The sequence below is a fragment of the Gekko japonicus genome, unplaced genomic scaffold (assembly GCF_001447785.1).
Source record: "Gekko japonicus isolate JY-2015 unplaced genomic scaffold, Gekko_japonicus_V1.1 scaffold4, whole genome shotgun sequence".
NCBI lineage: Eukaryota > Metazoa > Chordata > Lepidosauria > Squamata > Gekkonidae > Gekko > Gekko japonicus.
In genome coordinates, this window is record NW_015165234.1 from 199,200 (window position 1) to 226,661 (window position 27,462).

General features: G+C 43.5%; 1 protein-coding gene across 2 annotated transcripts in view; it reads right to left on the reverse strand.

The window, feature by feature from the left end:
• Positions 1 to 706: 706 nt before the first annotated feature.
• The window catches only part of LOC107109238 (cystathionine beta-synthase-like), a 66,812-nt gene continuing 40,056 nt past the window's right edge, over positions 707 to 27,462 (reverse strand). Inside the window, exons 8-17 of one of the 2 annotated variants that reach the window (XM_015409812.1) lie at positions 25,462 to 25,553; positions 21,845 to 21,970; positions 17,862 to 17,946; positions 16,245 to 16,350; positions 12,730 to 12,807; positions 11,826 to 11,960; positions 8,910 to 9,018; positions 7,543 to 7,578; positions 1,884 to 1,968; positions 707 to 881 (exon numbers count right to left, since the gene is read on the reverse strand). In XM_015409812.1, coding sequence (XP_015265298.1) covers positions 772 to 881; positions 1,884 to 1,968; positions 7,543 to 7,578; positions 8,910 to 9,018; positions 11,826 to 11,960; positions 12,730 to 12,807; positions 16,245 to 16,350; positions 17,862 to 17,946; positions 21,845 to 21,970; positions 25,462 to 25,553 — 962 coding nt within the window. In that variant the 3' untranslated portion in view covers positions 707 to 771. The remainder of the gene's footprint in view (positions 882 to 1,883; positions 1,969 to 7,542; positions 7,579 to 8,909; positions 9,019 to 11,825; positions 11,961 to 12,729; positions 12,808 to 16,244; positions 16,351 to 17,861; positions 17,947 to 21,844; positions 21,971 to 25,461; positions 25,554 to 27,462) is intronic. The other variant, XM_015409813.1, reaches the window with a different exon arrangement.

The following is a 27,462-nucleotide window of genomic DNA, read 5'->3' on the forward strand; positions in this document are numbered from 1 at the left end:
AAAAATGTCCAGCAGCCGAGATGCAGGCCTAGGAGTCGCACTGGGCAGGGGCCCAGCAGGAAAAGGGGGGGGAGGAATCCCCCCCCCAAGTATCACAGGCCTACATTTGTTTGTGTCTTAGTTATAGGGTTGCCAAGTCTTACCTGCTGCTGGAGCGGGGGGCTCCTGGCTTGTTCCTGGAGCGCGCGCCGCAACCCCATCACCCGGAAGTGACGCGACCACGCCGGGCACACTGGGGGCGGGGCCATGACCATCCGAGGGAAAACCATAGAGTTTTCCCTTGGATGACCATGGCCCCGCCCCCAGCGTGCCTGGCGTGGTCACATCACTTCCGGGTGACGTGCACGTTGCGTACTTTGGGGGCTGGGTTCCCCCCAGGGCCTGATCTGCCGGCGGTGGGGAACGGGCCTCTGGGGCGGGGGTTTCCCTGCCCCCCGGGGGGACTTGGCAAGCCTACTTAGTTACGACAAATATCCAGGTAAAAACTTTCAAAACAGAAATTTAGATTGTCAGGGCTCTTTTTGTAGCAGGAACTCCTTTGCATATTAGGCCACACACCCCTAATGTAGCCAATCCTCCAAGAGCTTACAGAGCTCTTATTACAGGGGCTACTGTAAGCTCTTGGAGGACTGGCTACATCAGGGGTGTGTCGCCTAATATGCAAAGGAGTTCCTGCTACAAAAAGAGCCCTGAGTTCTAATATAAATGTAGAGGAAAAAGAAATGAGACTTAAAAAAAAAAAAAACTAAAAGCCACTGAAGCAGCTTGAATTTAAATTGCCTTTCTTTGCCGTTCTTGGGCAGTCACAAAGTTAAGCAAATCAATCGCCGTAACAACACCAAATACCATTTGCCTTTTACTGGATTTGCCATCGCTGTGATCTAGAGGAAGGAAGAATAGGATAGACATATTCAGATTTTAAACTACCACTTCAAAACTGAATGCGGTATTTTAGATAAAGGTGAATTACCCATGGGGTCAGCAAAGGTATCAACACTGGTAGAAGGCAAGGGGACACTTTGCTTCCTCGTTCTGGCACGGGGTGGCTGTACTACTGACGGAATTGTTCTAGCATTCATAGTAAACCTCTCTGGAGATATCACTGCACCAAGCCAGGGACACTTTTGACAGAAGTGGGAAAAGGTCATGGGGACTGAAATAGGAACTCTGCCAATTAATAAAGGTTACTGGTATGGCCATTTCTCCCTAGTGTTAGCCCAACATTGTGCACAATTTTATCAATGTTATCCTGGGGGGGGGGGGCTTGTATGGCTGTCCATAATTTGCCTTGTATATAGTGCCCCTTAAGCTACTGAGGCACTGGCCTTTGTTCCCTCCACAACTGCTAAAGCACCAACATGATATTGGGCTGCAAGATTAAAAAGAAACACCTTATGAGATAACAGTGCACCCAAAGATCAACGAGGCAAAAGAAAATGCAATGGAGGCAGAATTCAGAATGCAGTCAGTCTCCTCTAATGGTAAGCCATAGACTCAGACAGTATCTAATACTTGTAATGATAGCTGAATTAGAACCAGTGCCAATGTTGTGGTTAAGTAGGGGTCTTGGTTTAAACTCCTAGGGACTTTAGCAATGGCAGAACGTCATTGACAGAATGTGCTTTCACCCCTGGCTGAATCTAAAAACTGGGGCTTTGCTTTAGATGTCATGTTACATTGCAAATTAAATATTGATTACTGTAATATATTACTTTTCTGCCCTCTAATCTACTTTAGACATATAATGGACTGGGAAAGCTGTATATAGCCAGCTGTGAAGCTGGTCACATTATTCTCTTGAATTCCTAGGAACTGTGTCTTAAGAACATAAGCTAATTTGGTAGAAAGCAATTTAGGACAAACTCAGAAGTCCTTATACTTACATTGAATCTGTTCGTGTACCACCAGAGCAAAGTGGTCAATTTCCAAGATCTGAGACAGCTTCCCCAAGTTGTCTTGCAGACGAATCTGCAAAGAAAAAGTTGTTGAACATGAGAAACCAATGCATTACATAGGTAAGCACCCGAATCCTTACTCCACAGCTCCAATAAGGCTTTTGAAAATAGTAGTCTTTGTGGTAGTGAGGCATCTTATGATAGTGAGGTAGTGGGAGTAGCAGGGTTTGGTCAAATGCTCCTGTTTTAAATATAAAGTGAATTGAGAAAGTAGAGACTTTCAAAAACAGTAATTTAAAAAATGATGGCATTTAAGTGTTCCCCATCAGATATGCAGCAATTTCAAATTCAAAAGTACAGTCATCTAATAACAGCTTATTTTCCAGCCTTGCCAATATGAGCTGGAAGAAGGTATTTGAGAAAAGATACACAGGAGAAAGAGTGGGTGGGTAGAACCACATAAAAGTCCATTAGTAGAGCTAAAGCAAAGCAAAGATCCATATTCTAGGAACAATTATATTCCTGAAGAGACATTGTCTCTAAGCTGTTTTTTTTTAAAGCTCATATTCAAATGTGTCTCCACCTATATTGTATCAATATATCTTATTCTCAGCATGTTCCCATCTGTGGCTACTTAAATCTGGATACTGGGACCATGTTCCCATCTGTGGGTACTTAAATCTGGATACTGGAACCATGAACAAACAAGCCAAATCTCTCTACATACCCAAGAAAAGACCCAAGTTTACAGAAAAATCTGGAAAAAGTACACTGGAGGGTTACCTGCCTCAAATGATGAAAGCAGTACCTGTAGCTTTTAGAAATGGATGCCCTGTGAGGTCTCAGTGACTATTGTGGGGGTTGCTAGGTAACCACAACAATATTGCCAGCCTTCAAGCCTTAGTTTCTGTCAGTAAAAGGTGGAGGGACAGAGCTGTTTCTAGACTGCTCCAGTGTTCCCTCTAAGCTGAGTTAGCATGAGCTAGCTCACAGTCTTTTAGCCTCTGACTCACACATTTTTGTCTTAGCTCAGGAAGGATGGCTCCAGAGCGAACTAATTGATGCAGCAGCCAAATCACCTGCTCACAACTTTAATGCCAGTAGCTATCAAAGTAGAATTTTTGCTCACAAGACTCCACACCTTAGAGGGAACATTGGTCTGCTCCCTTCTTCACTACCCTAGCAGGACTCATCAGAGCCAGACCTGGCAGCAACCACCAGGTTACTCACTACAACGTGACTTGTATGACTCACCCAGTAGAATTGCCAGGTACTCTCTGGCCACCAGTGGTGGGTAGAGGGGGTAGGGTTGCCAGATCCTGGCTGGGAACTCCTGAAGATTTGGGGGTGGAGCGTGAATCATCCAGAGGAGAGCTGGTAAATTTAGATATTTAATAATGTACATATTGATCAGAAGGACTTTTCATTTTAAGTGGATAGAGGCAATGGGTGGATCTCATCTAGTACAACCCAGTAAATTTCTCCCACCTCCCCCATTCCACTGCAGCCTGTCTTTATCCCAGAGACTGTGCGAGGGGAGGGGAGGTCAGTGGACGCCTAGACCACTGACACCTAGACCATAAGGGCACAGAAGCCGTAATGGGAATACAGGAGAACTGGTGAAAATCCCCCCTCCTGTAGAATCCTTCTAACCCATTTATTTTACCCAACAGGTAGTTTCCCTTTCTTGCCAGAGACATGTTTTCGTTTTCTTACATATTTGGGATACTCTGGGTGCTCATTATTTTATCTGCACCATTTGCATGAAACCCCCAGAGGTGCAATGGTTCAGTAATAGGGTTGCCATTCCCGATTAGGAAATTCCTGGAGATTTGGGGTGTGTGAAGCCTGGGGAGGGCAGGCTTTGGGGGAAAGAGAGGCCTCAGTGGGGTATAATGCCATACCCTCTACCTCCAAAGTAGCCATTTCTCCAGGTGAACTGCTCTCCATTGTCTGGAGATCTGCTGTAATACCAGGAGATCTCCAGGCCCCACCTGGAGATTGTCAACCGTACACAGTACAGATCACATGCTTCAAATGCAGATGTTCCCGGTTTCATTCCCTGGCATCTCCAGGTAAAGTACCTCAGGGAGCAGGATCACAGGGTCAGGAAAGATTCTTCTCTACTCAAGACCTGAACCACCACCACCACCACCACCAGTCAGACTAGACAGCACTGGGCAGGATGGAGCAATGGTCGGTATAAAGCAGCTTCATATGCTCATGGTAGTTGAACAATGCACTTTGGAATACACCTTTCCATATAGCCACAAGCATACCAGTCTACACCTCCTGCAAATCACCAATATTTTCCTAGATTCTTTGGTTCTGTATGTGGAGAAGGGAATTATACCATGGAGATGGATCCAAAGGCACCCTTCAGTTCATGGAAAGGATTCTTCCACTAAAGGAAGTAGCAGAAGAAAGTTTTATACTATTATTAACATTTCAAGTGGAAAACGTCTTTCATGAGGGAAGGGCTGCTTTCCATCCAAACCAATAATATATGAAGCTGAAAGAAACCCAGTGAAAGCAGACAGAGTTTGCTGCTGAGTTTAATTCCGTTGCTTTGCCTTGTACTTCCAGGAATTTCTCTGCCCTTTTTAATCTTCAAAGACCATTATTGTACTGATTTGCAATGTACACTCGGAGATTCACCAGTATTTGATAATTTTAAATGTAAAAAGAGAAAGAAACCAAAAGTAACTTTCTAATTTAAAAGAAATATTGTTTTCCATAAGTGTATTTTTTGTTTTACTGTAACAACTGCCCTTTCCAGTCAGACCAAACTGAATCAGTTTTAAATATACCCAACATTTTTCTTGTACAAATAATAGGGTATTCAGGACTTTCTCTTTCAACAGTAGAACATCTAAGGCTGATTGTCAAAGACAAGAGCTTCTTAAAAAATGTGGTTTCACCACCTCTCTGTATGGTGCAGCAGCACTCCTAATTAAAGAGGATGGATGATTGACAGAAATGCTGGGTATTCAATAGGCAAGTTGGATAAAAAGAGGGTGTGTGGACTACAATATTTATCATGGCAAAGAAAGAAGGAAATACTCAGAAAAAGTAGCAAAAACCTAGAAGAATTTATAGCAATAGCCAGGGCTGTGTATATGCCATTATGTCATATTCTATTATGTCATATTCTATTAAAAGTAATAACAGACATCAAAATTAGGCACTAGGATAACCCAAATCCTCTCTTAAAGTGCACAAACTGCATAAACAGCAGCAAATTTAGCAATAGCAGTTTATTGTATACAGGGCTTCTTTTGTAGAAAAAGCCCAGCAGGAACTCATTAGCATAATAGGCCATACCCAACAGCAGGAACTAATTAGCATATTAGGCCAAACCCCTGACAGCACAGCTCATTCGCATATTAGGCCACACCCCCGTGTTACCAGAAGTGTGGTCACCCAGCCACACCCACCTTTTGCTTCTTATTCTCTTTACCTTGTTTATTGACAAAACCCAAGGCTTTTTTTGGAGCAGGAACTCCTTTGCATGTTAGGCCACACACCCCTAATTGTAGCCAATCCTAATGAGTTTCTGCTGTTGGGTGTGGCCTATTATGCTAATGAGTTCCTGCTGGGCGTAGCCAACTTGGGAGCCAGCCAGAACTCCGTTCCTGTGCGTTCCTGCCCAAAAATGGCCCTGATTGTATATGAATGTGTGTGTGTGGTGGGGAGCTATTCAGCCCCCACTCCCAGGCTTCTGAGAGTATACCAGGTAATGTCTGAATACTTTGAAGCTTCCCTTGGTATATTAATACAAAGGCAGTGTGAAGAGACTCTGAATTCCCACTAGTTTTGCAACTGCAATGCAACTGTGATGAGACACACTACCAAATTAAAAGCTGTGCCAACTATTGGTCTTGCTTTACCTTTTTCTTTTCTTTGTTTCTTATTGTGCTTATTGGCTGCTGACCTTAATTTGTGTAATTATTGTCTTATGTAATGTGTTGCTTTTAATACATTTTGTGAGCCACAATTGAGACCTATTTCAGGGAGAAAGGTAGGATACAGATATGATTGAACAAAGTGCAGAAGTGCTCCAAGGACGGGGGGGGGGGGATTTCTTGATAGAATCACAATGAACTAGCTACTCTGCATTTCATGGGGCTGGATTTTGTTTCAAATGTGTGAAAAATGTTTTCTCCTCAGAGCTTGATACCAAAGAGAAGGTCACATTTGGACTGCATTCAGCCAGAGCGCTTCCAGAGCAGTCCCACTCCCCGAGCAATGCTACACCTTGGGCTAGACACTGTATACAATGTTGGTGTGCACAAGGGCGAGGGGAGATTTTTGCTGATTCTCCCCCACCTGCAGCCAACCTCAGACTCCCTCCAAGCTATTCCTGGTGGCTCTCCCATGTCCCAATTGCAGCACAGGGGAGAGGTATTTGGGGTTGCAGCAGCAGGAGGAGAACTGAACTTGTATTTTTGCACATAGAAATCCTTCCACCTGCAGAAATTTTAGGCAGCATCTAGCCCCTTCCCCTTCCCCTTACTTTTCTCTAATTGAAAACAGACTCTGATGATGGTGAATTCCATACCCAAGTCCCAGTTTTGTGCTTACATACTAGAAAAATGAATGCACCAGACGATGTCCGAGTATTTTGTCCAGAGGCAAGTAGCAGGCATCTTAAGCCTGGCTGCATAATGCTTAAGCCACCTTCCTTGTTCCACTCCCCCTTTCTGCAGTGAGCTGGTTTTTGTGGCTGGACTATGGGAGCAGGTTGCCTCCAACCTGTGTTTCCCTCAAGCATGATCCATGCTATAGTCACCTCGAGACTAGACTACTGTAACGCTCTCTACGTGGGGCTGCCCTTGTCGCAGATCCAGAAGCTGCAGCTAGTGCAGAATGCTGCAGCCAGGCAACTGCACTGGGTGCCAATAGCATACCGAATCCGCTTCAAGGTGCTGGTTCTTACCTTTAAAGCCATATATGGCCAGGGTCCAGCATACCTGTGGGACCGCTATCCCCATATATACCCCAGAGAGCACTTCGGTCGGGATCTCAAAATCGATTGACCCTCCCTGGCCCAAAAGAGGCCAGGCTTGCGACTACCAGGGCCAAGGCTTTCTCAGTGGTGGCCCAATCCAGGTAGAATGAGCTCCCGGAGGAGATCAGGGCCCTGTAGGACCTCTCGCAGTTCTGCAGGGTCTGCAAGACGGAGCTCTTCCACCAGGCTTTTAGCTAGGGTGCCGCCAGCATTATAGAGCCCTGGCTCTTGGTTTTAACATCCAGCCACAGGAAGATCTGGAGCAGAAGGATCTTTAGAGAGTATATTGAAATAAGCCATCTTGAGTCACTATCTTCTGCACTTTATGAAACTGTATTAATAATGGAATTATTTTATATGGTTTTATGTGGTTTTAACTGCATTTTATGTACTGACTGTGAGCCGCCCTGAGCCTGCATTGCGGGGAGGGTGGGATATAAATGTGATAAACAAACAAATAAATAAATAAATAAGCAAGAGAAGCCCTCCACACAGAATCTGACTGCAGACAGTCCAGCCATGCTTGCTACTTGCCGCCAGCAACATGGTTTCTGACCCCCTACAGCAAAGAAACACCAAGCCAGAGAGGAGAGAAGCTGTACTGCTTAATTAGGCATGCATTGCTCAGTTACGCACCACACTATACATTTTGCATGATGATTCATTTGAGAGCTGGGAGAGAAAAGAATGGATTTAATGTGTACACAAAGCACAAGCATTCCATATCCTGAAGATATGCAGTGATCAGGCAAACACATTGTATTTTGTTTAGAGAATTAAGTGTTAAAGAACCTTTGCTACAGTTAGTATGATGCAGAAGAGGGATCTTCCCTTTTAAGCATTTTAAACTGTTTTATTTTAAAGTTCTCTTCAAAGCAGAAATCAATAGCTGTAATGTTTCACTCACTTTTCACCCAAGCAAACAACTACTGGGTGGTTACAATTATATTTTTTTTCAGAGAACTGATTTCTCTGTCTTGTACTAATAAACAAAAAACCACAAATCAATAAAAAGAGAAGATTTTACCAAGGCCACCAGTACATCTGAGTTTGATTTTGCTGCCAATTATGCTGTCCAACACAGAATGTGTGTGTGTATGTGTGTGTGTTAGGGTTGCCAGGTCCCTACCTGGCATCCAGTGGGGGGGAGAAGCTCCGTGTCTGGGAGTCTCGCGCTCGTGCGCCACAATCACATCACCCAGAAGTGAAGTCATCATGCCGGGCACATTGTCAAGGGATGCTCTAGCATTCGGTCTTAAAACTCTATGGCACCATAAAACTCTATGATACCATAGAGTTTTAAGGTCGAATGCTAGAGCGTCCCCTGATGACGTGCCCAGTGCGATGGTGTCACCTCTGGGTGATGTCACTGTGCCAGGCACGTCGGCCCAATTCAGGCACTTTGGGGGTGGAGTTCCCCCCAGAAGCCAGATCTGGGCTGGCGAATTGAGGGACTCTAGAGTGGGCAAACTCCTGCCCCCCCAGGGGACCTGGCAGCCCTAGTGTGTGTGTGTGTGTTCTATGGTCAAGGCTCTGTGGATTCAGCAGGGCTAATACTGCTTTGCAGACTTTGGGAACCATTGCCAAAATCTCCAGAAAATCATGATTACAGGCTATTAAATACCAAATGGCAAGACTTATCAGTGACTGCAAGTCTCAGAAACTCTGAGACCAAAACCAAGAATGGTAGCCGTAGCAAATGCAGCTTCTATTGAAAGCTGACTCTCATCACCACTCCAGCATCTTGCTGCTGTGCTGCAGTCCCTCTTGGACTTGAACCATGCCATCACCAACCAACCACTCTCCCAGATTCCACAGTGAGGAGCTCTGTAAAGGCATGATCAAATGAGTGCAATGGCTTTGAATTATGTGATGTCTTTCAGTCAACAACAATTTGTACATCCTTATTTTAAAACAGGGGCTATTTTAAAGGTAAGTTACCAGAAAGTTCACTTTAAAATATTGAAAGGAAAGTAACAAGAGGCACCACAAGACTCATCTACCTTTTTGAACTGCTTGTAGATTATTTTACTGACTTGGTCTGACGGCTGCACTTTACCAGCAAGCACTGAAGAAAGCATGTTGCCAAGGGTAACCATGCCCAGAATTACACTAAAAGGGAGAGAAAAAAATACATGTCAGATTTTCTACTAAGTGAATTGTAAACTTCTCCCTTGCGCTTCATACTTTAGGTCAGCTTTTCAGACCCTCTCTTCTCATCTTGAATTCAATAAATCCTTAACTGTAAGCTATATATAAAACATTGTACACAATAGTATTTTTTTTAAAAGCCACTTTGGGAAGAGAGAATATAAAGTGAAGTGGCAGGGGAAGTAATGAGGCAACTACAGTGCAATCCTTAGCTCAATTAGACCTCTCTTAAATCCATTGAAGTCAGTGGCCTTAGAAGGGTGTAGCTCAGGTGAGGAATGCACAGCTAATCTCTCTGGTACATGCCATTTCCTTGCTCCAGACTGGCCCTGCCCACTCCCCTCCCCAAAAACCACAGTGGATTGAGCCTATTTTTTTATCATCATCATCAGTGACTCGCTTTTGGTCAATGAAACACATTAGTATTTTGTCTTGCTGAACTGTCCATTTTAGACAAGACATAATCAACTATTGCTCTGAAGTAAATTTTTAGTAATATGAACAATTCATTTTACTTAGTGAAAGCTGAAAGCTAAATAACATTCCTTTATCAGCCATTTTTCTGGCATTCCCCTTCTATACAATTTGGATTGTTCACTTCAGATGATGCAGTTCTCTTATATTGGCACTGCAGTTACTGCAGCAGAACCTTCTTCAGCCAAGTGCACGTTAACTGGGATGAACTGCTGGGAGCTGACACTGTGCCGTGCCCTAGTCTGACCTGCCTGAAACACAGACCTGCCTGCTGACCTCTTGCCTACCTGACTGGCTTCAGAGCTATGGTGCAATTTGGGCTCAGTTAATTCTTTTATAGATCATCTCTTGAAGGAGTTTGGACCTTAAGAGGTAATACACTGTGATATAATTTTAAAGTTAGATTTTAAAAGCTACAGCTGTAACATCACCTTTCTTTTACACTGGAGGGATCATTATGAAAATATCTAGGTATTTTTTTTTAAAAAAGAAACATTTAAATGGCGGGAAGTTTCTGTCCAAGTCAACCTCAGGCAGTCTTCTGTGCTGGGTCTTTTGTCTGGAGATGGAAATGCAAGTTAGACTCAGAGTGGGTGGTTCAGAGCAGCTTCTGAAAGGGAAATTTCCTCTGGAGGAGAAAATCCCAAAGGTTTATACTGTCCTTGTAAGGAAAAAGAGAGCTTTACATATGCATATTTGGGAAGGACATCCAACAGCATGCACTGACAATGGCAGTTCAAAAAAGAGGGAGGAGTTGTGGCTTACAGGTAGAGTTTCTTCAACTGGTACAAAACACTGCAGCCAGGATGTTCACTGGACCCTACCACTCCAGTCATGGCCACAATTCGAGGGGATGGTCTTGACCTTCAAAGCTCTATACGGTTTGGGACCAGCATATCTGAAGGACCACCTAATCCCTTATGAACCTGCCCAACCATTACAGTCTTCTTTGGAGGCCCCACTTCAGGTGCCACTGCCGTCTAAGATTAGGCAGGTGGCCACCTGGGAGAGATCCTTCTTGATTATGACACCAAAGCTCTGGAATTCTCTCCCCAGGGAGATTCATCTGTCCCCTTCTGTTGCTGTCTTCTGCCAGGAGCTGAAGACTTTTTTCTTTTGTTTGGCATTCCCTCAGCTATTTTCCCTTCCTAACCAAAATTTATTTTTTGTATGTATTTTAACTATTGTATATGTATTTTAACTCTGTTTTTAAACTCTTTTGAAAGTTATTTTAATGAAGTATGTTTGAGAGAGGGTATTGTAATGGTTTTACAATGCATTTTATCATGTATGTTTTAAATTGTTAACCACCTTGGGAACCCTTGTAAGGGCAGAAAGGTGGGATATAAATACTGTAAATAAATAAATAAATCCCTGGCTTTTTCTGGAACAGGTAGTAGGATGATGCAAAAAGACCTCTACTGGAAACCCTGGATGGTCACCGCCAGTCAGAATCGACAATAGAGACCTTGGTAGACCAACAGTGCAATGCAGCTTCCCATATTCAAAGCATCGTAGGTCAGGACCTAGACTTATAAAGCAACAGAGCGCAAGCTCATCTCCTAGTCTCCTACTTAGCCAGACCCAAACAAGCTCCCTGCTCTCACTCAGAAGTGTCATAACCACTATGTAGTCCTTGAGGCTGGAGGCAGCAAACCAGGATTTGAGGGCTTTTAAGTCCTCTTTAATCTGCCACAACTGTATCCTTCAGCCAACAGTTCTACTCTGTTTCAGGAAAGCACACCTTCTACAGTTTGGTGTAGTGGTTAAGAGCACAGACTCTAATCTGGGAGAACCGGGTTTGATTCCCCACTCCTTCACATGCAGCTGCTGGTGTGACCTTGGGTCAGTCATAAGTTCTTTCAGAGCTGTTCTCTCAAGGACAATTCTTGGGAGAGCTCTCTCAACCCCACCTACCTCACAGGGTGTCTGTTGTGGGGAAGGAAAGGGAAGGGGTTTGTAAGCCGCTCTGAGACTCCTTCGGGTAGTGAAAGGTGGGGTATAAATCCAATCTCTTCTTCTTTTTCATACCATCACCTGGCCATTTTAGTTTGGGCAAAGAATGAGGAAGGAGCACCATTCCAGATGTGCCTATTTACATACTTTTCTTCAGCCCACCAGAGTAAATTAAGGTGGACATAAACAAATAGTGCAAGCAGGGGTTCTCAAATGGGGTGAGTCCTGCTTGAGCAAAGCAAAGGATAGGGAATGCTACTGAACAATGTGTCCTTTAGAACGTCCTTTAGAATATGCGTATATTTGGAAGAAGGAACAATATTCAAGTCTGCACATACCCAGATTCATCAACAACAGGAACTTGGTCAAATCCCTTTTCTCGAAGTATGTCAATGGTCTTTTCACAGGTGACACTTGGTAGTACTGTTAGGGGGGCAGAGAGACATAATTCTTGAACTTTCAAGTGCCACCACCTGAGAGAAAAACAAGTACCATAAAATCACTCTACAAAAAGATTTTATAACAAGCAATTCAGGCGCTGACTAAGAGCCACAACTTCATTCTTTATAAACATAAGCTTGTCCCAACAAGCCAGTGTGGCCAAATACCATATTTTTCCACGTGCACAGAAAAGGTCATGTTGGGTATTTTGGCACGTGGCTCATTTGTGGGTTAGGTATATCTTAGGGGCACTCATTGTATTTGGTCTCTTTAATCTGCAAGCAGCCCCCTTCACACTGGACAATTGGTATGGGATATGTAATCTGCACAATGTACTTTCCATTGTCCATAGCATACTGACATGTGGGAAGACACTAAATTTTGTAAGGATACTTCTCACATTTTCAAGTGTGCAGGCAGCTATCATACAGACCCACCCTCAACAAAGCCTTCCGCAAATGCTGAGATGGTAAATTATAGCCTTTTCTGCTTTAATCCCTCTTTCCTCATTGATTCAAAACACTTCCTACAATTTTTTACTTTCCATTTTTCTACTTCACAGCCTATGGGGCTGCATCTCAGGAGATACACCATGTTGATGTTTGTCTGTGTGGAGAACATCTAATATTGTTTAACAGCAACACATATCATGCAAAATTTGCAGTGAACGTGCTTTCAAATTTAAACATACGATCCACATAAGCTTCCCAAAGTAATAAATACAGTAATAACATAAGGGTAGATTTTGGCACAAGTGGCCTTTTCACAAATGCATTTTACTAAAAGACAGAGTGAGCTCACCAGGGTTTGTTAATAATGTCATCCTCTTCTTTCATGAAACCTTTCTGAGTCATCCATTTGTCACTTAAGAACTTGGACCTGGAAACCACCAAGAAACTAAATAAATCACAAGAACCAATTTAAGCTGCACCTACCCTAAAAGTAAATAAACTATGAAGGATAATATGGAATAAAATGCCACAGGTTGCAAATACGATAAAAAGATCTATTATATAGAGCCATACCTCCCTTAAAAGTTCACATGAGGAGAATAAAACCAGGGTGATTCCTAAGCAGGCAAAGCCTTTCAGAAGGCCACCTTTCCCCAGGAAGGTAACGTGTCGGAACTAGGGCGTGCACACAAAAATGTCAGAGGGCACACACTTTATGTAGAAAAGTTGAAAAAGAAGGATCCAGAGGCATTTGTAGAGAGATAGAGTTTCTAAGAATACATAATGAGGTGGAAGGGCATAACAGAAGCAGTGCAAATGAGTGTGGGTGGGTGTAGGGGGCATAGCTAGGGCTTCTTTCAGGAGTCAGGACAGCACAGCCTTAAGTGACCATCTTGTAAACAGCATGATTCATCCCTTGCTGCTGTTGTAAATACCATATAGATCCATCCCACCCAACTGCTGGACACAGTACCAGATGGGTATCAATCATGTAGAAAGAAGACCTGTATTATCCACCCAGGCAGCACCGAGTCCTTAACTGTTACTGCAGCTGCACAGGATAAACCAGGCCCGTAGCTACAGTGGGGCGTCTCGGGGCTAGGCCCCCTGACTTAGGCAAGGCCCCACAACTTCTCATTCAGCTCAGGGCCCCTGACTGGCAGCAGGTGCAGGGAAGGAGCCAGGTATTCCTGTACAGCTGTCCGGCACAAGTGGCCACAGTAAATTACCTTTGTTTATATTATCTAGTGCCCACTAAGAAATTTAAATGCCCCCTGACTTAAAAAATCCTGGCTACGGGCCTGGGATGAACCCACAGCTAAGAAACCCCTACACTGCTGGTATAACATCTGAAGTGCACCTAGGGCTGCCAAGTCCCCCCGGGGGGCAGATTTCCCCCCGCTTTGGAGGCCCAATTTCCACTGCCGCGGAATCGGGCCCCGGGGGAAACCCCACCCCGGCGTACACGTCAGCCGGAGGTGACGTGCTGACGCCGGGCACGCTGGGGGCGGGGCCACAGTCATCTGAGGGGAAAACTCCCCGTCCGGGAGCCCCCCACCGCAGAACAAAAGGTATTTGGCAACCCTAAGTGCACCTTAAATAGACATAAACATGGTGCAATCTTGACCCCTGCTGACACCACAGTACAGGAGATGACGCCAAGACATCTTATGCATTTTTGTCTTCCCCCTGCAAAAAGATTTAAAACTTTTTTTAAAAGCATTCTTAGATTGCATGTGAACTCTGCTGCAAGTTGGCTGTAAACGATGGTAACATTTCCTGTGAGAATATTTTGTCGCAAGTATATTCAGGATGGGCACTAGGGCTTAGGGCAATTTTTCCTCCTTCTGCAAAGGACCTAAAAATTCACACCAGAAAAATGTTTGTATCTCTCTGTAGCATTTGACATAACAGCAAAGTATTTATGAAGATACATTTGGTTTTTTTGGTTTTTTATAACGTTTATTTATCTTTTTCCATGTTGTGTATCAAGTTACATAAGTTACATATATATACATTTCAGCAATTTCTAAGAACTTACAAATTATTTCTTCTCTTTTGGGGAGTTTTTCTTGCTTCCAATATTTGGCTAACATAATTCTTGCAGTTGTTAACATAAAGATTAATAAATATCTGTCATTCTGCTTATAACATTCCGGAATCATATTTAATAATGCTATTTCGGGGGTCAAAATCAGTGTTATATTCATGATTTCTCCTATTATCTTCTGCACCATTTTCCAATAGCTATAAACTCTTTCACACCGCCACCACATGTGAAAAAAGGTTCCTATGTTTGATTTACATATTCAACAATTTTTAGATAGTGATGGATTACACTTAGCTATCTTATCTGGGGACCAGTACCACCTATGGAATACTTTATAGATATTTTCTTTATAATTAATAGCTCTCATATATTTTAGAGATTTCCATGTAATTGCCCACTTTTCTGTATCAATTGTGTGACCTAAATCTTTCATCCATGTTACCATCGTTGAGTTGACTATTTCATATTGTATATACTCTTCAAATAGAAATTTATACAATTTCTGGATCATTTTATCACTTGCTGATAACCAAATCTTATCTAATTGAGTTTTCGATTCTTGAAAGCCTATTATTACATCCTTGGTATATCTAGATTGCAATTGTATAACTTCCCACCAGGTTAATTTAATCTTATAAAGAGCTAATAAACTTTCCTCAGACTTTAATTTGTTATTCTTATCTAACAGCACTTCATAGCTTTCTCTATCACAAGCGTTAACTAGAGAGGGCTTTATAAATACTTCTAGTGGGGATACCCACTTTGGTACCTTGTGGTAGTATCTTTCTTTTATTTCATTCCATACTCGTACTAGTGCTCCTCTTATCATGTGGTGTCCAAAATTAGAGTGTATCTTATCCTTCCCATACCACACGTATGTGTGCCAGCCGATGCTAAGATTGTGCCCTTCCAAATTCAAGGTTCTTATGTTTTCCAAGTTTATCCACTCTTTTAACCAACTAAGTACTGTCGCCTGGTAGTATAGCTTCCAATTGGGTAGACTGAAGCCTCCTCTTTCTTTCCTATCCTGAAGCGTCTTCCATTTAATCCTAACTCTTTTTGGATGCCAGATAAACTTTTTTATAACCTTATCCATTTCAGTAAATTGTTTGAGGTTTTTTTAATATGGGTATATTTTGGGCTAAGAAGAGGAATTTCGGTAGTATATTCATTTTAATGGTCGCTATTCTACCCATTAATGATAGATGTAAGTCTGTCCATCTTTGTAAATCTTTCCTAATGTCCTCCAGAAATTTATAATAGTTGTCTTCAATAAGTGTACTATTCCTATTGGATATTAGTATTCCTAAATATTTAACTTTCTTCACTATCTCTACTTCTGTAATCTTTTGTAGTATGAAGATACATTTGTGATGTGATATTACTCACATGACTTAGATAACTGGAGTACTCTGGTCTAGTTAATATCAAGCTATTTTGTTTCAAAAGAAACTAATATTAACCAGTTTTGATTTTGTAAGATATGTTGTGGGAAAGGAAGAGAAATTTCTTTCCACTGTAGATAAACCACTGTAGACAAAATAAACCATTCAGCTAAGAGTTTTAATGGTCCCAAACCAAGACTTCAGAAGAAAAAGAACTCACAGTACTGAGCAGAAGAGGTTTAATTTTCTCTGGAAAGCCAGATCACTAGTCTTAAAAAATATAAATTAAAAAAAATATGAACTCCAAAACACAAACACTATGGAATTTTAGAATTTAACATCCATTTTGAAAAGACTGAGACAGAAATATTTCAACATGATGCCCGAGACAGTGCCAGGTTGAAACAGAAATACAGGACAGTTTCTTACATGTAGTTCCTGACAGAGTCAGGAAGGATAACAACACAGCGCTGACCCTCCTTCAGTTGTTTGGCTGCCTTCACAGCAACAGACATGGCACTGCCGGAGCTGCCACCTGTCAAAACACAGAGGACACTGCCAGACCTCCCATAAGCCATTTTGGAAATGCAGATGTGAAAGGAGACCAAAAAAGATGAAAGAATCTGGGTTCAGAATCTCTTTAAGACCTAAAGTGCAAATTACTACCCTTGTAACTCTCAGGAAGGTTATCCGGGTCAGTTGGCCCTATCTTGCCAAGTGTGATGAAACTTCTAAATGGAAATTACCATTATTAAAAGGAATAATGTAAAATATATACAATTGTAAATGTGTTCTTGGCCACTGTGTGAGACAGGATGCTGGACTATATGAACCATTGGTCTGATCTAGCAGGGCTCTTCTTATGTTCTTTTCAAAGAACTAAGAACTTATACTTTCCCCTCTTGAACTTAGAGACACTCTGGCTTTTTGCTACTGCCATGGACCCCCCTAGGAACCCTATGGGTGGAACCAATAAATAAGCTGGCCAATGAATGCTTATTTGGTTTATTTAGATGATCTGTGAGCAAAAGCAGTGCCACCAGAGAGAACCAAGAAAGCAGACAGTGCAGCCATTTCCTTGTTCTCGCTAGTAAGACAAAACTTGATGCCACTGCGATTGTGAGCCTACAGATGCAGGAACTCGTTCCATGCCAAGCATGGGACAAAGCAATGCCAGAAAAAGGCTCACCAGCTTTGGCAACCTGTACTGGATGCTGAAACCAGGAGGCCACTACAGATGCATGACAAACCATTGCATTTTACTTCAATAAAAAGGTAGCAGGCGAATGGCTCTAACAGGCTGGCTCACACATCATGCTTGAACACTTTCTTATTTCATACAAGTATACTATCAACAAGGCCAGCCCAGGGGGGCTTTCCATACCCTAGGCAGGCCAGTCTAAGTGCCCTGAGCCACTGACTGGCTGGGAAGCTCAGGGCTTACTTGCCCACCAATGCAGCAGGAGAAAGGGGTGGAGGGAATTGCATCAGAACCCAGAGGTGACGCCACTTCTGGGTGACACTCTAGGAATCCTTGAAATCTCTGTGGAGGCCAAAATGATTTGCAGGTTTCAAGAACACTGCCCAGAAGCGGCATCACTTCTGGATTTTGATACAATCCCCACTCCATTTTCTCCTGCCACATGAGGGGCAAGTGAGCCTAAAGTTGGTCAGCTGCCCAGTCAAGATGGACTGTGCCCCAGGCCACCATCCTGGTGGGCCACTGGCTGGGGGGGGGGCAGCACTGGGACTCCCCCTGGCACTCCCTGCCCTCTGGCACCCTAGGCAATAGCCTAAGGCTGGTGTGTGAATGGGCTGCCCATGGCTATTAGCTGAAACACTGCAATATGTGACATGCAGATTTCATCTGTGTGGACTGCTGTCATCCTTAAAGTGTATATGCAAGATTGCCACAGGAGAGAACCAGCACCTCCCAACCTACACTTGAAACTACTCATGCTTTCTCCACCATTCCATTGCTTTGGCTACCAATTCTCTACATTAAAAGTCTGACTTCTTCAAAAATCCCCCTAAGACAGCACTTACCACATAGCAGTCCTTCATCTCGGATTAACATCCGTGCAAATGAAAAAGATTCCTCATCACTGCACTTGTACCATTTATCCACCAGCTGGAAAAAAAGGGGAATAAAAACAGAATGAGGTGCACTGAATCCATCTAAGTAAATAAACACGCATTCTCTGCTCTACACTGATGTTAAGAATACCAATGAAATATAGGGTAGGAAGGGAGAGAAACTGATTTTAAACTAGAAATGGCCTTCACAATTCCCCTCATGGTCAACAATCTGTGTGGGCATAGCAGGTTTTTACTTCATCTGTGCTACAGCCTTCATGGGACATGGTCTGGCTTGCCTACTTAGGCCTTCAATGTTATAAACCAAGAAATTGCAAAGACATCGGCAAAAGGCTCTGCAGCGTAAGAGACAAAGGAGTAGTTCTGTTTGCTGCCCCCTCTTCAGTACAATTGCCCAGTTTGCAGGTAGGGCTGTCAGCTTTGGGTTGGGAAATACCTGGAGATTTTGGGGGTGGAGTCTGGAGAGGGCAGGGTGGGTGGAGGGGAGGGACCTCAGCGGGGTGCAATGCCATAGAGACCATCCTCCAAAGCATCCATTTTCTCCAGGGGAACTGATCTTGGTCATCTGGAGGCCATAATTGCAGGAGAACTCCAGGTGCCACCGGGATGTTGGCAACCCTAGTTACAGAGTTTCTTTTTCCCCCATGGGGCTTCTCATCCCCGGCATCACCTTCCTCGAGTTCACAAGAGGCTGCTTGGGAAAGGTGGGATTCACTACGCCATTGTTTTCTATCAGTGTATAAGATCCAACCTATAATCTATTTGTGTCCACTCCCATTCCATAAAGCCTTTATACTTGCTGATTTAATGTTGCTGTTAACAGGAGTGTCTCAGAATGCTGACTACCTTCCTAGGTGATGCAAAGCCTTGCACATAATAATGAATGTAACAGGTGAAAAGGTCATTGTTACCTTTGAAAGTGGGATTTAACAGGAAAACAATGCCTTCCAGGACTTAATGAACACAGAATATGTTTTTTAAAAAAGAAAAGGCCTAAAAGGTTCCTAACTATTTTAGGTGTGTCTGTATGTAATGAATGAACAGAAACATTATGGATAGTATCCAAAGGACATTGTGCAAAATTCAGCATAAGAACATAAGAGACGCCAATGTTGGATCAGGCCAAACGCCCATCCAGTCCAACACTCTGTGTCACACAGTGGCCAGAAATACCAGGTGCCATCAGGAGGGCCACCAGTGGGGCCAGGACATTAGAAGCCCTCCCACTGTTGACCCCCCCCCAGCACCAAGAAGACAGAGCATCACTTGCCCCAGAGCCCCTAGCTATACCTTGTGGCTAATAGCCACTGATGGACCTCTGCTCCATATGCTTATCTAATTCCCTTTTGAAGCCGTCCATGCTTGTAGCACCCACCACTTCCTGTGGCAGTGAATTCCATGTGTTAATCACTCTTTGGGTGAAGAAGTACTTCCTTTTATCCGTTCTAACCCGACCGCTCAGCAATTTCATGGAGTGCCCACGGGTTCTTGTATTGTGAGAAAGGGAGAAAAGTACCTCTTTCTTTACCTGCTCTATCCCATGCATAATCTTATAAACCTCAATCATGTCTCCCCTCAGTCGTCGTTTCTCCAAGCTAAAGAGCCCCAAGCGCTTTAACATTTCCTCATAGGGAAAGTGTTCCAATCCTTTTATCATTCAAGTTGCTCTTTTCTGCACTTTTTCCAAAGCTATAATATCCTTTTTAAGGTGTGGTGATGACCAGAACTACACACAGTATTCCAAATGAGGTCGCACCATTGATTTATATAGGGCCATTACGATATTGGCTAATCTGTTTTCAAGGTCGCTCTCTTGATCAGTCTCTGCCAGTTCAGACCCCATCAATGTGTATTTATATTTAGGATTTTTGGCTCCAATGTGCATCACCTTGCACTTGGCCACATTGAACCCCATTTGCCATGTTGACGCCCACTCGCCCATCCTTGACAGATCCCCTTGGAGTGCCTCACAATCCTCACTGGTTTTCACCACCCTGAACAACTTTGTATCATCCGCAAATTTAGCCACTTCACTGCTTACTCCCAACTCCAAATCATTAATGAACAAGTTAAAAAGCAGTGGACCAAGTACTGATCCCTGCGGTACCCCACTGCTTACCACCCTCCACTGAGAAAATTGCCCACCTACACTCACTCTCTGTTTTCTATGAACTAGCCAGTTTTTGATCCATAAAAGAACTTGTCCTTCTATCCCATGATTTTTGAGCTTACTTAGGAGCCTTTGATGAGGAACTTTATCAAAAGCTTTCTGGAAGTCAAGGTAAATAATATCTATTGGATCCCCCTTGTCCACATGTTTGTTCACCCCCTCAAAGAACACTAACAGGTTAGTGAGACAAGATCTTCCCTTACAGAAACCGTGCTGAGTCTGCCTCAATAGGTTTTGTTCATCCATGTGCCTAGAATTCTTTCCTTAATAATGGTTTCCACCAATTTACCCGGAATCGACGTCAGACTGACTGGCCTGTAATTTCCCGGATCTCCTCTGGAACCCTTTTTAAAGATGGGAGTGACATTAGCTACCTTCCAATCCTCAGGAATGGAGGCAGATTTTAAGGAAAGATTACATATCTTTGTCAGGAGATCTACAAGTTCACATTTGAGTTCTTTCAGAACTCTCGGATGTATGCCATCTGGGCCTGGTGATTTTTCAGTTTTTAAGTTGTCTATCAGTTTTAGGACCTCCTCTCTCATCACCTCAATCTGACTCAGGTCTTCCAACACCCCTCCTGAAATCAGTGGTTCTGGAGTGGGCAAGCACTTCTCATCTTCCACAGTGAAGACAGAGGCAAAACATGCATTTAGCTTCTCAGCCATTTCCCTATCATCCTTCAGTACTCCTTTTACCCCTTGGTCATCCAAGGGCCCCACTGCCTCCCTGACTGGTTTCGTGCTTTTAATGTATTTGAAGAAAGTTTTATTGTTGGTCTTTACGTTTTTTGCTATAAACTCCTCATATTCCCTTTTTGCCTGCCTGACCACAGACTTGCATTTTATTTGCCATAGCCTGTGTTCCGTTTTATCAGCCTCACTGTGACTAGCTTTCCATTGCTTAAAGGAATCCTTTTTACCTTTTACAGCTTCCATTACTTTATTTGTTAACCATGCAGACTTTTTCCTATACCTGTTTGTGCCTTTCCTAACCTGCGGAATATATATATTTTTAGCTTCTAGGATCGTAGTTTTAAATAGTTTCCAAGCTTCCCCAATGGTTTTGACCCTTTCTACTTTTCCTTTCAGTTTCTTCCTCACATGTCCCCTCATATCAGAGAAGTTACCCCTTTTAAAGTTAAAAATGGTTGTGTCAGTCTTTTTGGCCAATTCCCTATTTATACAAATGTTGAACTCAACAACATTATGATCACATGCATATGAAGGTTTTGTTTTTTTAACCCTCCCCCATGATAACTGAAGGTTGACACTCTAGAGTGACATTAAATGTGTGTAGGAAACGGCAGCAGGAAAAAAAAAATTTCAATGCTCCAGGCTCATGGAAGTGCCTTAGACACACTCAGTGTGATTTTGGTATCCTTTTTTCCTTTCTATATAGCATGCATAAAAGTTTAAAATCCTTTTAAACTGGTACTTCTAACCATCCCTTTAATATCACTTTGATCTGCAAGCAATTACCAGAATTTGTTAGTTAACTTCATGCAATGAAAAGCTTTAACTATCTTCCACTAATTAAGCCTTTGTTAAAGAGACAGGACATCCCCCCCCCATTGTTGGCAACGTATAGCACTCCTGATTTTCCCGCTGTGATCAAACAGAAGAATATTTTATTGCACTTTCATACACCTCGTGTATTAATTACAACCTCTTTCCACATCTTCTGTTTGCCAATTAAGTTCCAGTATATTTGGAATGTCTACAGATGACAAGGAACAGCTAACAAAGGAGCCTTGACGTACTGATCTGTCCAGAACTGTAGGGATGAAATCGTATCCAATCCCTTCCACTTCATACGTTGTCTTGTCTGTAACATTCAGTCCTTCTGGCTCTGCAAGAATGGATCCTTCAGGATCAACACCTATAATCTGAGAAGGAAGGAAGGAAGGAAGGAAGGAAGGAAGGAAGGGTGGTTTAAGACTGAGAGTGTTCTGCTTTTTCAAGCACAGCTATTAATTTGCTGTTTTATAAAAGACGTCCCAAATACTGTCACACAAATGTTGTCACTATTTCCCCTTCACTTACTCCTTGGGAAAACACCTAACTACAAATCTGTCTTGTTCCTTCTAATGCCTGTGGAAAAACCCAGCTGGTCATATACTGCTGGCACAGGGCTAAGTGGAAGGTCAAAGAGTATGCCCTGGATCCCATTCAGATGCAAGATCTCATTACACTGTGCATTCTGTGCCAGGGATCTTCACAATGTAACAAGACATGGGTATACAGGAACATGATTACAGCCCCACATGCCATGGCCCTGCATGCCATCCCCCCCCCCCCCGGCTAGATTTAAAGGTCCCTCCAGCTGAGCTATTCAAAGTCTTAAAAGATGATGTTGTTAAAGTACTGCACTCCATATGTCAGCAAATTTGGAAAACACAACAGTGACCACAGGATTAGAAAATATCAGTTTACATTCCAATACCAAAGAAGGGCAATGCCAAGAAATGTACAAACTATCACACAATTGCACTCATTTCACATGCTAGCAAGGTCATGCTCAAGATCCTACAAGCTAGGTTTCAGCAGTACGTGGATAGAGAACTGCCAAAAGTACAAGCTGGGTGTCGATGAGGTAGAGAAACTAGAGATAAAATTGCCAACATTCGCTGGATTATGGAGAAAGCAAGGGAGTACCAGAAAAACATCTACTTCTGCTTCATTGACTACGCTAAAGCCTTTGATTGTGTGGATCACCACAAACTGTGGCAAGTCCTTAAAGAGATGGAAGTACCAGACCACCTTACATGTCTCCTGAGAAACCCTGTATAAGGGTCAAGAAGCGACAGAAACGGATATGGAACAACTGATTGGTTTAGCATAGGAAAAGTAGTACGACAAGGATGTATATTGTCGCCCTACTTATTTAATTTATATGCAGAGTACATCATGTGAAATGCTGTCCTGGATGAATCACAAACTGGAATTAAGATTGCCAGGAAAAATATCAACAACCTCAGATATGCAGACGATACCACTCTAATGGCAGAAAGTGAAGAGGACCTAAAGAGCCTCTTGCTCAAGGTGACTGAAGCTCAAACACCATGGCCACCAAATAAGAAGGGAGCACTCACTGGAGAAGACCCTGATGCTGGGAAAGATTGAAGGTCAAAGAAGAAGGGGACAGCAAAGGATGAGATGGTTTGACAGTGTTATCAATGCAATGAATATGAAATTAAGCAAACTCCGGAGGATGACGGAAGACAGGCGGGCCTGGCGTGATGTGGTCCATGGGATCACGAAGAGTCGGACTCAACTGTGCGACTGAACAACAACCAGCTGGTCGGCAGGCCACATGGTCCCCGCCGATCAGCTGGGGCCCTTTAAATCAGGCAGGAGAGGAGGGAGAAGGGTGGCCGGGCGGGTGGTCGCTCTTGGAGGCAGGGCTTGGGGGAATCCCTGCCCACCCCTGGAACACCCCCCAAAGCCAGAGCGATGAGGGGACCTGGCAACCCTACTCTGAGACTCCCTTTCTCTTGAGGCCTGCCTTGTGTTTAGGCACCACGCCAAATATATATCTTTTAATTAATTAATTAATTAATTATCTTAGGTAAAGGTAAAGGTTCCCTTGCTCGAAAGCCAGTCGAATCCGACTCTAGGGTTGCGGCGCTCATCTCCATTTCAAAGCCGAAGAGCCAGCGCTGTCCGAAGACATTTCCATGGTCATGTGGCCAGCATGAGTAGACACCAAGGCACACGGAACACTGTTACCTTCCCACCAAAGTGATACCTGTTTATCTACTTGCAATTTCTTGCTTTCGAACTTCTAGGTTGGCAGGAGCTGGAACTAGAGACGGGAGCTCACTCCATCATGCGGCACACCCGGGTCTCGAACTGCTGAACTACCGACCTTCCACAGCCTGCAGTTCAGCGTCTTAACCATCACCATTTTAATGGTCTGCTTCTGTTTCATGGATAGTTTTGATGCTGTTTATGTCCAGTATCTTGTTTTTTATATTGTTTTGCTTAAACTGAACACCACCTTGAACAAAACTCTGAAAGGTGACATAGAAATACCCTAAGTAAATAATCTGGCCACTGTAATCCACGTTCTAACTTAATCCAAGACAGATTGATGCAGTGTAATTGGTCTAAGAGGAGCTGCGGTGGCTCAAGTGGTTAAGACGCTGAACTGCAGGTTGTGGAAGGTCAGTAGTTCAGCAGTTCGAGACCCGAGTGTGCCGCATGACGGAGTGAGCTCCCGTCTCTAGTTCCAGCTCCTGCCAACCTAGCAGTTCGAAAGCAAGAAATTGCAAGTAGATAAATAGGTACCCCTTCGGTGGGAAGGTAACAGCGTTCCGTGCACCTTGGTGTTTAGTCATGCCGGCCACATGACCACGGAAACATCTTCGGACAGCGCTGGCTCTTTGGCTTTGAAACGGAGATGAGCACCGCAACCCTAGAGTCAGATTCGACTGGCTTTCGAGCAAGGGAACCTTTACCTTTAATTGGTCAAAAATGCAGCAGCCAGGCTATTGCTGAGGGCTGGATACAAGAACTCCTGTGCTGAAAGACAATGCACTTGTTTTTTACCTTTTATTCCCTAAACTGCTTGGAAGCCAGGGCACCTGAAGAGCCACCTCCTCTCGTACTGTCCAGACAGTCAGTTAAGATCCTCTTCCCAAGACCCACTCTCTGTGCCCCTGCCTGCAGAGCTGTGGCAGGTGGCAACCAGAGGCAAGCCTTTCTCAGTAGTGGCCCCTTGCCTTTGGAATGACATCGCCCTTGAGGTTTACCTGGTGCCTCTCTGCTATCATTTAACCACCCTGCCAACAGCTTTCTCTTTACCCAAGCTTTTTGACTGAAGGGTTCCATCTTTTTAAACTGGTTTTACTGTCTGCGTCAAGGCTCAAGGCTGTCATATGGGTATAATTTTAGGTTGCTAATGTTTTTAGGCCTCGTTTCAAAAATGGTAATTTTAGAGCTACTATTTTTAGGATTTTATTGGTTTGTTCAGACTTTGGTCCATTCAAGCATGTTTTGCCCATAAAACTGCAAACACAGTAAGTGAACCAGGGTATCGAAGATATGGCTAGCAGCAATGCACAGTGGCAATACTTTTTACAGGTTCTTTGATCACAGGAACTAGCTGAACAGCCTATTGGCCTTAAAGACCTAGATGGGAATGAATGATCACAGGAAATATAGCAAACCACCTCTGCAACCATTTGATTGGCAGTTGTGTTTTTCCATGCATGAAAAAGTAGTAGTTGTTTACTAGAGACCATCTAGTACTGCCAAAGTTTCTTGAACTGGCTAATCTTAAAGAAGGGAAATTCTATAGTCAAATCTATAGCTACATCCATTACTCCAAACTTTAAGCTACACAGTGATCAAGATACTCTCTCTTTGGACTTACTTTGCATCCAGGGCATTTTTCTTTTAGTTTTCTGGCAATGCCAGTGATGGTACCCCCTGTGCCTGCTCCAGCTACAACCATGTCTACCATCCCTGTTGGAGGAGCAAAAAATATACAATTGAAACATTTCAAAAGAATTAAAGACAGTCTAAGTAGGGTGAGAGTTGGCAAGCCAGATACAGATGCCAGAAGGGGCTCTCTTGACCACTACACATACTTGCTTTCAAACAGCAAGGCTGGCTTTTAAGATGCTTGGCGGATCCAATCCCTTTAAAACATTCCTTCCCAACCAGCATCACCTGTCTTTTTTTTTTTTTAATAAAGGCTTTATTAATCTGTTAGTAATGTCCAAATTGGCTTCTTAGGCTTCTTCTGTGTGTAGTCAAACTTCTTTCTTCAAACCGGTTAAATATGTTATCTATGTTAGTATATTAGTAGTGATCATATGATGCTCTGTTACTAAAGTCTCTTCAAAGCGCATTCAGAACCATTCTTTTGCATGCTGGCTTCTTTTAAACTCCAAATTCCTGGAGGAGCTTCTTCTGTTTCCGTCTCTCCGGCTTTTCCACACCTCCTCTGGGTCGCTGTTATCACTTTCAGTTCATAAGCTGTAAATACCGCAATCCTTGCTCTTTCATGCCACTTCAAAAGATCTCTGGCTTTGAGAATGGATTTTCTTCTTTTTTTTATTCTCACTTTCGCTTTTTTTAAAACGCTGCCATTCTCTTAGCTGGATCTTTTTTTCCCCCCCGCAACTGTTGACTTTTAAAAGCACTTGTAAAGACACTTTCTCGCTTGTCACAGTTCATTCTTTTCTCACAGTTCCCAGACAGGATCACAGTCATAAACAATCCAATCATTAGTCAGCCGGTTCTCACCCAAAGCAGAATGCCCAGACCGGAAGCTCCTCCTTTCTTCTCCGCTTGTCTTTTAGCCCAGCTCCGACATCTTGTTATTTTTGTTTACTTTTAATAAAGTTCTTGAATCGTGCTTTAAAGAAGCATCGCTTTATTCCCAATGCATCAAAAGAAGTCACCACTATTCGCACAGTCCATTCTCCCCCCCCCTTTATTTTTCCTCGCTAGAAATCCTTTCTTACGGGGTTGGAGGGTTCCCCTCCTCGTTCCTTTCGCTGGGGGGAGGGGAGCATTCTTATCTCTTTTTCTCCGCATTTGACAACTCACAGTTTTAGCCGATCTTTTCTTCTTTGGTTTCATCAATTATTCGCTTTATCTCTCGGTGACATCTGGTGGCTCCGCTAAACCCCGTACGGGGTCGCTTGCGCGGCAAGGTCCATTGGGGCAGGGCGAGAGCCTCGATTTCCGACCGTTCGGCCGAGAAAGAGGCTCCCCCTAAAGCGCCCCGGATCCGAACCCCACTTAGAGGGGCTCGTTTGGGTCTCCGCTCGTGCGGATTCCCTCCTCGACTGCGGGCGGGCAAGATGCCCACGGGAGCGTCCCAAGGACAGCATCACCTGTCTTGACTGGATTCAGCTTCAGACTGTTCTGCCATAATCACCTAACCATGCCCCCAAAGCACTGGTTCAGAGCCAATAATAATTAGAGCTGGGTGCAATCTACATAATGTTGACAGCCAATACTGAAGCTCTAGATGGCCTCATTCAGCAGCCTCATACAAAGGTTGAAGACCATGGGTGAGAGAACAGAACCCTCTGGCACTCTGCAGGATAAATTCCACTCAGTTGATTCTGATCCTCCCTCCCTTTCCCCTCTTCAATGTGTGTTACACATTCTATACTTTATTAGCCAGTGGACTGTTATAGGCACCATGAGTTTCCATACTAGATAAAGTTCCTGAGCCTTTTAGAGTTGCAGACATTGGAAAACATCAATACCTTTTGTTGTCACTGTAATAGATGAAGCTGGACCAGCCTCAGTCCTCCCTTATATGCAACTAGTAAAGGCACAGGAACCTGCACTCTGCCATGGCTGCCTTTTGTTCAACAACTCTTATGTTCGCTACTAATTTAAATTACCTCAC